At 39.6% G+C, this 13,068-nt stretch overlaps 1 protein-coding gene across 1 annotated transcript in view; it reads right to left on the bottom strand.

The window, feature by feature from the left end:
* The window catches only part of LOC124615769, a 43,332-nt gene extending 30,487 nt beyond the window's left edge, over positions 1 to 12,845 (bottom strand). The window contains exons 1-2 of the mRNA XM_047143867.1: positions 12,632 to 12,845; positions 12,347 to 12,553 (exon numbers count right to left, since the gene is read on the bottom strand). Of these exons, the coding sequence (XP_046999823.1) occupies positions 12,347 to 12,553; positions 12,632 to 12,752 (328 nt within the window). The 5' untranslated portion in view covers positions 12,753 to 12,845. The remainder of the gene's footprint in view (positions 1 to 12,346; positions 12,554 to 12,631) is intronic.
* Between the last annotated feature and the right edge of the window lie 223 nt (positions 12,846 to 13,068).

Raw genomic sequence — 13,068 nt, 5'->3', positions numbered from 1 at the left:
TACTGGTCGCAATGCACCTCGTGCTGCAATTGTTGTCACCCGTACCACTGCTTGGGGCCCTGCAACAATGTTGCTGATTCTCTGTAACAATGACGCAATATCTTTCCCGGTCCCCTGATCTTTTTATACAGCTTGTGACAAGATTTGGATCCACAACCTTCTGCATCTGAGGACCTTATAGATGGTTTCAAGAGTTCAATGCCACTGCTGGGGACCTCTCCCTGTCCCTGTGGAACACATGTTAAGGTTTCTTTCTGTTCCACTGGCTTTTGGAGTACAGGAAGAATGACTACTGAAGTATCTCTGTGCTGTACTTAATGTAATCTTATCTTTGTGGTCAAGATGGGACCAATAAGTACAGAGCTGAAGTATCTCTAGATTCTTAATACTGGTTCTTGAAACTTTAAAAGTATGTTTTCATTGGATAGTTTGCATCTGCCTTCAAGTGTCTGCCAATTTAGGACTTCCACATTTCTTCAACACTCTCTCATTAGCCAAACAGACCCGCAGCCATTCATTTCAACCTTCTTTGTATACAGTCAAAACCCCCATCAGTCCTAATTGATACGGGTCCCACACACTTAAGCAAATTCTAAGCTAGAACAACCAAGTGATTTGTACGCATATTCCTTTGTAGACGTTGCATTTTGCTCAGCATGGTGTCAATGAACCAAAGTCTGCCATCTGTCTTATCCACAACCTTGCGTATGTAATACTTCCACTTCGTATTCCCATCAGTTGTTACAATCAGATATCTGAACAAGAGAACCTTTTCCAATGGTGACTCATTGATGATGTAATCCTAGGATAACACTTGCACTCAGTTTGTGAAGGTCACACTTTCATATTTCTGAACACTTCCAACAAGCTACCAATCTTTGCACCAATTTGGCAGCTAATCGAGGTTAGACCGGCTGTTTGTGCAACTTTATTCAGCTATTATTGCAAATGTTAAAAACGGAAAAACTTCCTAATGTTCTGCAAAATTATACTTATTTGGTCACGAATTGGCTTTCGGCTTCTCGGGCCATCTTCAGATGACAACTGAATGTTGCAAACAGAGATAAACATGGTGTGTGATTTGCACAGATATTATTTGTACACAAGACACAAAAATAATCAAGTGTTTAAACAGCAAAATATTACAATGATTACATTAACTAATAAAGATGTAAACAAAATTTTTATTTAGACATACATATAGCAAATGATGAGAAATAAAATGAATTTACAGTTCGGATCTAGTATTCGTAATGAAAACTTTAGTTAGCAAGGGGGAAAATGAAAACAGTCTGATCATTTAATGCCAATCTGGCATTCTGTACCATGTGTTTGTTGATATCCATTATTTGCAGTAGAAAACCATTCATATGATGTAGAATGTGACAATTTACATTTGGTCAAAAAAAGCAGAAAGATACCACTACTGGAAGTAGCAGAAATCAAGAAACAAACAGCACAGGATGCCAGCCAATGAGACTCAATTTCCATATTCCTCCTTCCTAAATTAAGTTCTCATTACAAATACTAGATGCAAACTGTAAATTCATGTTGTTTCTCATCTTTTGCTGTATTTAACTCCACATAAAAACTCTGTTTACCCCTTTATTAGTTAATGTAATTGAAATATTTTCCTGTGTAAACACTGTCATTTTTGTATCTTTTGTACAAATAATATCTGTAAGTTGCACATCACGCTTATCTCTGTTTGAAACATTCAGTTGTCACCTGAAGATGGCCTGAAAAGCCGAAAGCCTGTTCATGACCACATAAATATAATTTTTCATAATACTAGGAAGCGTTTTCCTTTTTAATATTATTATCATGTTCTGCCAAGCATCAACGGAAAATTCAGTTAATGTTTAGTCTATTATTTCATTACAGGTAACTGCACCTTCTACACAAAGTCTGGTTATTATTGTCAATGCATTACCATACAATCAATAGGTGACCCAACACACTTCCCTGGGGTATGCCTGAAATTACTTTCACTTCACCTGACAAATCTCCATCCACGACAAAATGCTGTGATCTACCTAGCAAGAAATTCTAAATTTAATCACAAATTTCACTTGATATCCCAAGGAATTGTATTTCTGTTAATAGTTGTTGGTGTCTTGCTAAGTCAAATGCTTTTTTGGAGTCAAGAAACATTGCATCTATTTGAGTGCCTTGATCCATGGCTTTCAGGACGTCATGTAACGAAAATGCAATTGGGTTTCACAGGACCAAGGTTTTTTTGGACTTCGTATTGGTTGACCTGGCAAAGGCCTTGGTTCAAGACAGCTCATAATGTGTGAGCTGGGAAAATGTTTTAGGATTCCACAACAGATGGCGTCAGTGAGATCAGGTGGTAGTCTGGCTGATCACTTCTGCTACCCATCTTGTAGACGAGTGGACCCATGCTTTTTCCTGTCAACAGACATAGTTCTTTGTTCATGGAATCTACGGTTATTATGTTTAAAGATCTACCTCAGTTGACAATTCTGTGTATAGTCTGACAAATTCCTCTGTGTCTTTGAGCCTTGTTTAATTTTACTGATTTTAACTATTTCTCAGTCCCAGAAAGTCATATTACTATATACAAAACTAGGTCTACTTGAGTTCTTAGGATCTATTCCAGAATGCCAAGTCTTGTAGGCGATGATATTTCGATCAACGAAGGATTCAAGTCCAGGAAGGGAAGCATTTTCACAGTGGACTACAGCAAGTGAAAACCACCCACTGCCAGCTGCTCCCGTGGCGACGTCCAGTGAGAAATTTATTCGACAACCACGAAAGAACATAGGTCCATTCAGAATAACAGACTGTGCAGTGCCATTGGTGTCAAGTTTATTTTCTAGACTAATTATGTGTTTGTAGACAGGCATGCGATGGCATAGTGCTTCAATGCTGTTGCAGATAGAGCTCACAGTGGAATGGTTCCACTGGTGTGCACTGCCCGCTTGTAAAGAGAACGCGTGACCTTGGTTACATAACGTGACTGATAACGGACTTAGACTCTGCACGCACCAGCGAGAGAGCGTTCTAGCGTATGCGCGCTGTAGTCTCACTGACAGCGCACTACTGCTGGTGCGCAGGCCTGGCGCCGAGCCAGACGGGTTGCATCACCGGCTGGCTAGGCGCTCAGCGGGCAGTGCGGCACTATGTTTTAGACTTTTTTCAAACTTTTGCATCCCCGATTACCAGATGTACATGTAGCGGTTCTCGGCTGACGCCCCCAGTTTCTCAGTCCCACTTTACAGCATTCACTTGTGAAGTGGAGCGAGACGTAAAAGGCTAGTACTTCTCTACCTTCCTTAGTAAAGGAACAGTTGCTAATGAAGTTCAGCATTTGCGTTTTGCTTTGCTACCCTATATTTCAGCATGTGTGTCATCCAGGAGTGTTTGGAAACTAACCTTTATGCCAGTGACAAGCTTTACAGATGATCACAATTTCTTTGGGTTTCGTGAGAGGTAATTTGGTAAGAGTGGTAAATTGGTAAGAGTCTGCTGTGGTAGTTACTGAAGGCTTCATGCAATGCTCTCTTGATAGCCAAACACATTTCATTCAGCAGTCTTAGGCTTTCTTTCCTATCTATTATGCAGTAGTCTGTTTCTTCAGAAGTACCTTTACATTGACTATATACCACACAGCATAATTTCCCTTGATGAACTGTCCTACTAGATATGTGCATCCAGTGAACAAGTTCACGGTCACTGACATCAATTTATCAAATCAAATCAAATTTTTATTGTCATTAAACAACTTAGTGTTGTAATAGACAGTGTCAAAAATTACAAGGAAAGGTATCAAAACACAATACAATACATACAGTTTTCTTTTAAGGTACCAATTAGTTTTTAAAAAATATACAGAAAAGAAAAGTATTTACAGTTATACATTTCCTTGGATCAAATTTGTCACAGAATATGATACCGCCTTTATTTTCACTACATGCTATAACCATCATTCATTCTGCAGGCGTCTCAAGTTTTCTTCGAATTCCAGAATGCTGAAGGTTGTATTCAGAATCAGCCAATTTTTTAGTTTCTTCCCTAGTTGCTGTACAGGCATTTCCCTCAGTGTTATAGGCAGTTTGTTGAATAGCTTAATCCCCATGTAGTTATGGCAGTCTTGGGTTTTCTTTGGCCTTTGGTCTTACCTGGGGCGTGTCAATGTAATGTTTCATTTCTTGTGTTGTGTGAATGTAACTCCCGCTTACTGTGAAGTTACTCTGGTTTTCTTTGATGTGTATCAGACAGTGGTATATGAATATTGCAGAGAGAGTCATTATTTCCAGCTCCCTGAATACTGATCTGCACGATTCATTGTCGGGTAAGCACTTTATACCCCTAACTGCCCTCTTCTGCCACTTAAAAACTTCCTGAGCCCCAGAAGAGTTCCCCCCAACGTATTACGCCACACACCAGGTGCAAGTGGAAAAAGGCATAGTATACCTCTAACTTTTGGCTCCTACTGACACAAGTCCTAAGTTTGTGCAATTAAAAAACTACTCTGGACTGTTTCTTGCATAGTTGTTGCGTATGTTCGCCCCAGTTCAAATTCGGGTCTAAATAAATTCCTAGCAGTTTGACAGATGTGTTTACCGACCCTTCTGGTTTCAACTTACTCAAATGAAAATATATTGTCTCTGTTTTATTGCCATTTAAACCAATTTATTGCTTTGGAACCATGTGGTGGAGTTTTCTACCATGTCTGTATTTTTGTCCTGTAAAGTTTCCAGATTTCTGTCTGATGTTATTAAGGTGGTGATGTCAGCATATAGAGTCTGGCAAGTTATGTGGGAGGTCATTGACATACACTAGAAAGAGAAATGAGCCAATTACTGATCCTTGAATAACTCCGGTTTCAATTTTGAGTATGTCTGATTGTTGGTTCTCAATTACGACCATTTGTTGTCTGTTATCAAGGTATGATTCTATTAGCGATAACTGGGAGCCCTTTATTCCACATATTTTCTAAGTTAAAACTAAGATCTCATGGGAAATAGTGTCGCAAGCCTTACTGAGGTCTAAGAGTGTAATACAAGTAATTAAATGTGGCTCGAAATTGGTAACAATCTCGTTGATGATATTGTCTACGGCTTTAATGGTTGATTTACCTGTCCTAAATCCAAACTGAGCATTGTTAAATAAATTGTTCGTTTCAAAGTACTTCAATAGTTGTGTTTTCATGCAATATTCAATGACTTTTGATAAAATAGGAGCAATCGAAACTGGTCTGTAGTTATTTGGACAGTCTCTGCCCCTTTCTTGTAGACTGGAACCATGATAGTCATTTTTAAACAATCTGGAAAGATTCCCTTCTCAAGGATGCAATTTATGAGATAAATTAACGTTAACAATATTGTGTCTGAGATTTGTTTCAATATTGCATTAGAGAAACAGTAATAATCCTCAGCTTTGGAGTTACTCGATTTTGCAATTATTTTAGACACTTCCCTAGGGGTGAATTGTTTCCAACTAAAATTTAATGGTCTTGTTCTATCTGCAGTATAGTTGCTCACTCTATGTTTACATGTTAACTCGTGACTGTCAGTGGGAGTAATATTTTTAACGCTATTTACAAAGAACTCATTAAGTATGTTTGGTGCAATAGGCACTGATTCCTTTCTTACTTTTCTTCCTAATTCTTTATTTATAACTGTCCAGGCAGCTTTCCACTTATTTTTAGAATTATTGATAAAATTTTCATTGGCTCTTATCTTGGCTGCTTTTATTTCCCTTCTATAGACTTGTTTTGCCCTGGTATACCTACCTTTATCTGTCTGGTGTCCCTGTTTGGCTTCTTTATGAAGGATGATTGTAACCTTCCCAAGGGCTGCAAGTTCTGGAGTGAATCATTTGCACCTCTGTTTCCTTTTCAAGTTATTTTGGTTATTTAGTACCTTTGTTATCTTTGGACAGTATTTATTAATATTAAGTGTTGACAAAAAGTTTGTAAAGGCCTCATTTACATTCTCACAGTTTAAAACTTTATTCTCGCAGTCCATCTCCCTTAAAATGAATCTCAGTTTTTCTATGTTCCTTTCCCCTAAAATTCTGAACGTATTCTGTTCCCTTTTATAATGCTCGGTTCTTGTCATTGGAAATCCAGATCACACTGTGGTCAGAGATGAGTGGATCTTCAACTCTGTAAGAAAATGAATTTCTATCCATGTTGGTGAGAACATTATCTAGGTAAGACTTCTTTCTTGTTGGATGGTCATTAATCAGATAGAAGTTGTATGATCTTAAAATATTACATAATTGGGTCCTAGCATTTGACTGGGTTAAGACATCAATATTAATGTCCCCTAGATAAATTCTATTGAAATTCTTGTATTTCTGTAGATGCTGTGACAGTTGTTGCCAGTGGGTTATAAATATATTTATGTCTGCGTCTGGGGTTCGGTGGAGTGAGATCAGTATCAGCTTAATTCCTGAGAAAAGGACACCTGCTACTTCAAATGACTGTTCTAAGCAGAAAGTTCCTAGATTCAATAGCTGATGATCTAGATGATTATTACTTCTTAGAAAAATTGAGACACCTCCATGACCAAGTCTGTGTCTGTAAAAACCTGTTTTTAATCCAAACCCTGATGGAACATAGCGTGTTCCTTCAACCCCTGAGAGCCAGTGCTCATTAATACATAGAATATCACATGTATTTTGTTTCTCAGACACTGTACATTGATATGAAAAACACGTAAAATATCCTTCTCAATAGAAAAGTTCCCTAATTTTTGCTTGTATTCCTGAGTATTATGTGCTAGGTGCCTTGCTTTACAATTACTTTGTAAGGCATTCTCAGCGCAGTTGTTATGGGTACATATTTCTAACCTAAAAAAGTGTTACTTTCCTGACTGGCTGAGCTTGAATAATATTCTAATGGAAACATATTACTAATACAATAGATAGTGCAATTTTACAAATTTCATCACTCAATAATCTTTTTCCTGGCTGATTTAAATGAAGTCGATGTCTGGTGTGCATTCCCCTTTCAAGATTAGAAATATCTACAACTTGAACATTTTTGAAGTGCTTAATGACCTTTAATATATTGGAGTTTGTTGTTTTCACTGCTGAATTTACGAAAGAATTTTCCATCAAGTCGTGGCGATGTGGTATATTTACGACAATTACATTAGTGTGAGTGAGTGAGTGATGACAATGAATCTTTCAATGAGTTTTTCACTTTTTCCCCTTCGTTTCTATAAACGTCATTTGCACCACCGGTAATAATCACAAAATCGTTTGATGATAGTTGTGCACATTCACGTTTCAAGTCCTTTGTAACTTCAGCTATATGGGCGCCTGGCTTGACCACCGACGAAACTTCTATTTTCGAGTTTCTGCTGTGAATCTCCGCCGCTACCCCTCGTCCAGGACTGTCTGCATAAATAAGCGCTTTCCCTAGTTTGATCTTCTTTCTCCTTTTTTCCACTAACTTCCTTCTGTTGCATGGGTGTACGGTAGTCTGTAGTTTCTACGTTTTCCTCGAGAACTTTGAAGGAATTTGAAAGCGGAATTTCCGCTGTTATGTTTCTCAATGCTACTTTAGGCCTAGTATTTCGCTTACTGGAATCTTTCACAACACTTGCCCCAAGATATTTCTTCTCCTAAATATCAGCATCAAAGAAGTCAGGTCTATTAGCTGCCATTAAGTCATATTCGTACTATAGTCAATGTAACCATCACTGGACAGAAATTTAAGATAATTCTCATTTATTGTTCCATCTCAGTTGCACATTTTTAATTAGATTAAATGTTTTGATCACTCTCGATCATCTTCATATCTAAAACAAAGTAAAACTAAATATCTACCAGCTAATGTTCTGCAATAAGTAGAAAAGAAATGAGTTATACACTAAGCGGCATTTTACCTAAGTAGTTTTGCCAACAGCCTGTCTTGTCTACTCAGAACCGCATACCAGAATTCTTTGTTTTGCAACTGCGGTCAATATTTTAAATCTAGCAGAGATGCTGATTCACATGTGGGTGCAACAAAAATACTGTCAGAAAATGAGGTTTCGGCCAACCAGGCCTTCATTGGAGATACAATAAATACATACATACATACATATACACGGAACTTACATACACGACTGCAGTTTCTGGCTGCCTATCCCACACTGCAAGCAGCTGCACATGATAGGAGATGCAACCAGGTGGTAGGGATAAGGACGAGGCTGCGGCAGCGAGGGGAAGGGATAGCAGGGTATGGGTGGGCGACAGTAAAATGCTGCTTGCAAGAGCATACAGGGATGAGGCTGAGAGAGGGTAGGGCACCTAGGTGTAGTCGGGAGGATACACAGAGGCTGGGGGAGGAGAGGGATTGGCAGAAAAGGAGAGGTAAAAAGATTGTGGGTCAGTTGGTGGAATGAGAACTGTGTAGCACTGGAATGAAAACAGGGAAGAGACTAGAAGGTAATGACAAAAACTAATGAAGGTTGAGGCCAGGAGGGTTATGGAAACGTAGGATACACTGCTGCGAGAGTTCCCACCTGCGCATTTCAGAAAAGCTGGAGTTGGTGGGAAGGATCCAGATGGAACAGGCTGTGAAGCAGTCACTGAAGTGACTGGTCCTACTCAACCCAACAAGTCACATCCCCCGATGTTGACCTCCATCTCAAAGATGGCTAAATCACTACGTCTGTCCATATCAAACCCACCAAATAACAGCAATACTCCACTACTCAACCCAACACCTCACATCCCTCGATGTTGACCTCCATCTCAAAGATGGCTAAATCACTACCCCTGCCCATATCAAACCCACCAAATAAAAGCAATAATCCACTTTGACAGTTACCACAAATTCCATACCAGGAAGACACTTCCATACAACCTAGCCACCTGTGGCCATCCCATCACAGTGAGAAACAGTTCCTCTCAAAATACACCGAGGGTCCCACTGAGGCCTTCACAGACTATAATTACTCTTCAAACCTTGTACAAAAACATATCTGCTAGGCCTTATCTCCCCACCCACCACCTCCGAAGTCCCACCGTCCAGCTACATAGGAGCATTCCCCTTGTGACTCAGTATCACCAAGGACTGGAACAACTGAATCACATTCTCTGACAGGGTTATGACTAGCTTTAGCTATGTCCTGAAATGAGGAATTACCTACCCATTATCCTTCCCACCCTTCCCACAGTAGTATTACGCAGCCCATCAAACCTACACAGCATCCTCGTCCATCCCTACACAACTCCTGTTCCCAACCCCTTGCCTCATACCCTGTAATAGACCTAGACACAAAACCTGTCCCATACATCCTACCACCACCACACCACCACCACCACCACCACCAATCCCATTGAAGGCAGCCTGCCTATGAAACCTGTGATGTGATTTACAATCTTAGCTGCAGCCACTGTGCTGTATCCTACATGAGCATGACAACCAACATGCTGTCTGTCCGCATGAATGGCCACTGACAAACTATGGCCAAAAAACAACTGGACCACCCTGATGCTGAGCACACCACCCAACATGACATTCTTCATTTCAAAGACTGCTTGACAGCTTGTGCCACATGGAACCTTCACACTAACACCAGCTTTTCTAAATTGTGCAGGTGTGAACTCTCCCTGCAGTATCCTAAGTCCCCGTAACCCTCCTGGCCTCAACCTTCATTAGTCATTGTCCTTACCCAGCTAGCCCTTTCTCTGTTCCCATTCCAGTACTACACAGCCCTCTATTCCACCAAATCACACAGAGTCTTTCTACACCTCTCCTTTCCTGCTACCTACTCACCCCCCCCCCCCCCCACCTCCGCCTAACCTCCCGACTGCACCTAGCTGCCCTACCCTCTCTCCACCTCATTCCCATATGCTCCTGCAAGCAGCACTTTACCGTCCCCACACCTACCCTGCTACCCCTCCCTGCCCCAGCCTTCTTACCCCCATCACCCAGTTGCACCTCCCAACACGTGCGGCTCCCGCAGTGTAGCCTCAGCAGCCAGCGACTGTAGTCATGCGCATATGAGTTGTGTTTGCGCGTGTGTGTTCAATCTCCAATGAAGGCCTGGTTGGCCGAAAGCTCATTTCTTTTTGTTGTGCCTATCCGCGACTCAGCATCTACGCAATACGTTCAGTAGCAACTATCCTTTTCATAATACTGTTACATTCCATCCTGCATTTCCCATTATTAACTATTTTAAATAAGTGTACACTGTAGGTATGGCGGCAGCAGTGGTGGTGGTGGTTGTTGGGTGGGTGGAGGGAAGGTGAGAGAGTGAGGCTGATTTACATATTGTAAATAACTAGATGATACATACTTAGTTTTATTTTGTTTCAGACCTGGAGATAATCCAGAGTGATCTAAACATGTAATCTAATTTAAAATTTGCAACAGAGACGAAACAATAAATGAGAATTGTGTCTAATATCTATATTTATCATAAGTTGCCTTCTGAACACTCTGGTTTAGGTAGTTCTCACAGAAGTCATTTAGTAATGTTTGGCAGGATGTTTTGTAATGCCCACTAATTTCAAACCTAATGTTTTCAATTGGTTGTAGGATGATTAAGTCTCATCCAAAGATGACAAATTGATAGGGGATCATTCATACTAACAAATTAAGTTTTCCTCTAAGGTTACATCAGGGACATGTCTGGTGGTCAACAGAAAGGTTTAAATCTCACGTTGACAACTACCTCCGACATTGAGCTATGCCCAAAAAATTTCACAAGCAGCTTCAATTTCCATCTCAATGGAGCTGACTTGTGCACGGCGATGAATACACCACCTCTATTTTCCATTAATCTACGATTTTAATATTAACTCTGATAATTTCATTGGTCTCAATTTCAAGTTTCGGCTACCTTTCTTCATACTCTGGAATCTTGTTGCAAATGCTTTGGAAATTTATCACTGGGATGTCGACCATTTCGTGTGGGGATGCAAACTAGAGCTAAGTATTCCTTCATCAGAAGATGCTAAATCTTAATCAAATGCCAAATTATTAATCAATTCAATTTGACATGACCTGTATACTTTTTGAGCAAGTAAAAAAAAAAGCACCTCTCAGTTTACTTCTTACAAGCTGCACTGTCAGGTGCAAACTTTCCCAATCATCATGATCATTTCTTAAAAAAAGAAAAAGTAGTTTTCCAGCTATTGGCTCCAAAAATCACACCCACAGACATTTACAACAGATCCTTCCCCAACACATTGTCATCTATTTTGTGATAAGGCACATAAACTTACAGCAACATACAATAGCTGTTGATTGGACAAATTTCTTATATCTCTAAATAAACAGGATAGTACTACAGGATTTCCTTACAATAATAATTCATACATAACAGAAAGCTTAATTTTGGTGGGTAAAAAAATTAGTAACATACAACAAATTTACATCAGTGTGCCCGTTAGGACAAAGTTAATTCTAAATTCATTTACACGTACCTCTAATGGAGGAGTATTTAGGTACCATGACAGCTTTCCACACAGACAGCTAAAGCTGTACTGAATAAACAGCTAATTAAACATAAAAGTAGATTGTAAGAGTGCTATTGCAATTCATGAAAACTGGCATGAATATATCTTTGAAAATTTTGGGCGTATCTGATAACATACCAAAACAAATACAAGGTAATTTGTATAAGACAAACCAAATTTCATTTGGGAGGCTTCCTGAGACCCAATAATGCCCAAATATCAGTAAAGAACTTTCTGGATCAAATTTTGCTACCAGTTACCTCAAGAACCATCCAGTCCAGAAAATTAAATTTTACAGATCCCACGGAGTAGCTAAGGGGAACAAACTTCCACCAGCAGAACTTTCTTTGAACATTGTTCATGATAATGAAATTTCCTTGACAACCTCAGAGAAACAAGTTGCAGGGAATGGGCCTAATAAACAAAATTTGTAAACATACTACCCACACTATGTGACATTGACAATTACAATTACTAATCTTACAAACTGTACTCCAAAAGTTCGGGCAGTTTCATCTAAACCTCAACCTGTATGTGTTTCCATGGAAATTCATGCTCTTACTACAATCACTATTACCACATTGTTTTAAATAAGCTTTTTCGTGTATGCAATGATGTCAGCTGTAAAATAATTGAATGCTGGTCACCACACAGCCCTGTAGTATGTTGAACACGCAAATAAAAGAAAAAAATCTTTTCATGACAGCAGTTTGACAATACTGTAGCCAAGCAATAAGCAACACCATGCCCCACTTAAGTCTTCGCTAAGTTAACGAAACTGGCCTGTAGCACAGTGCGAGATCTACGTCTAAGAGAAAGAGTAAACTGCAGTTTAGAACCTGTTATCGAGGCGAGATATATTACGAGACGATCTCACTCCGACGACATAATAAAAATGGAAATTCCTTACCTTCTTGCCACAATTGGTGTTCTGTTGTTAAATCGGCCACTTCACTTTCAAGTTTTTCGATGGCTTCTTTGAGTACGGATATTGTTTTCGTAAAAGCGGCTTTCTGCTTTTGAACAACATTGTTTTTCTTAGATTTTATCTCAAGTAGTGCACTTTCTGCGTCTCTTGCACCACTATCAAACAGCAGTTCCTGAGCACGTAGCTTGTCTAAAATAATAACACACCTTTACACAAAAATAGTCATGCATATAAAAAGACTACTATTTACACACACGAAACTTGTACCTTGAAGTTTCTTCACACCATTTTCCCACTTATTAAAAGCGGAGCATATGTCGTATAAAGCTAAATTCTTGACATTATGTAGTTCATCGAAGATACCCCGAGAAGGGGTAATCGATCTCATAATTGAAAGTTCCTCTTCCCGTTAATATACACAGGGAATCTGCTGTCATAATAAACAGTTGAAAATTAAAATTGGCGGGAAGATTTTTCAGAGACATTACGTTCATTCGTTCGCATCACACGCTAGTATAGTGTAGGAAGATCTGTGGAGTGAGCATTAACCCCGGTCCACACACAACGATCTGTCTGCGCAGACATCGGCACGTACATGCAAAAGATTGCTGCAAATGTGGTGTGTTCACACGACACAAACCCCAATCTACTACTCGCCCGCCATCTGTCGGTGTAGAAAAGAAATATCAGTGGCAAGCGACTAC

This window comes from Schistocerca americana, chromosome 5 (assembly GCF_021461395.2).
Source record: "Schistocerca americana isolate TAMUIC-IGC-003095 chromosome 5, iqSchAmer2.1, whole genome shotgun sequence".
Classification (NCBI taxonomy): domain Eukaryota; kingdom Metazoa; phylum Arthropoda; class Insecta; order Orthoptera; family Acrididae; genus Schistocerca; species Schistocerca americana.
This window is presented reverse-complemented; position numbering and strand designations above follow the sequence as displayed.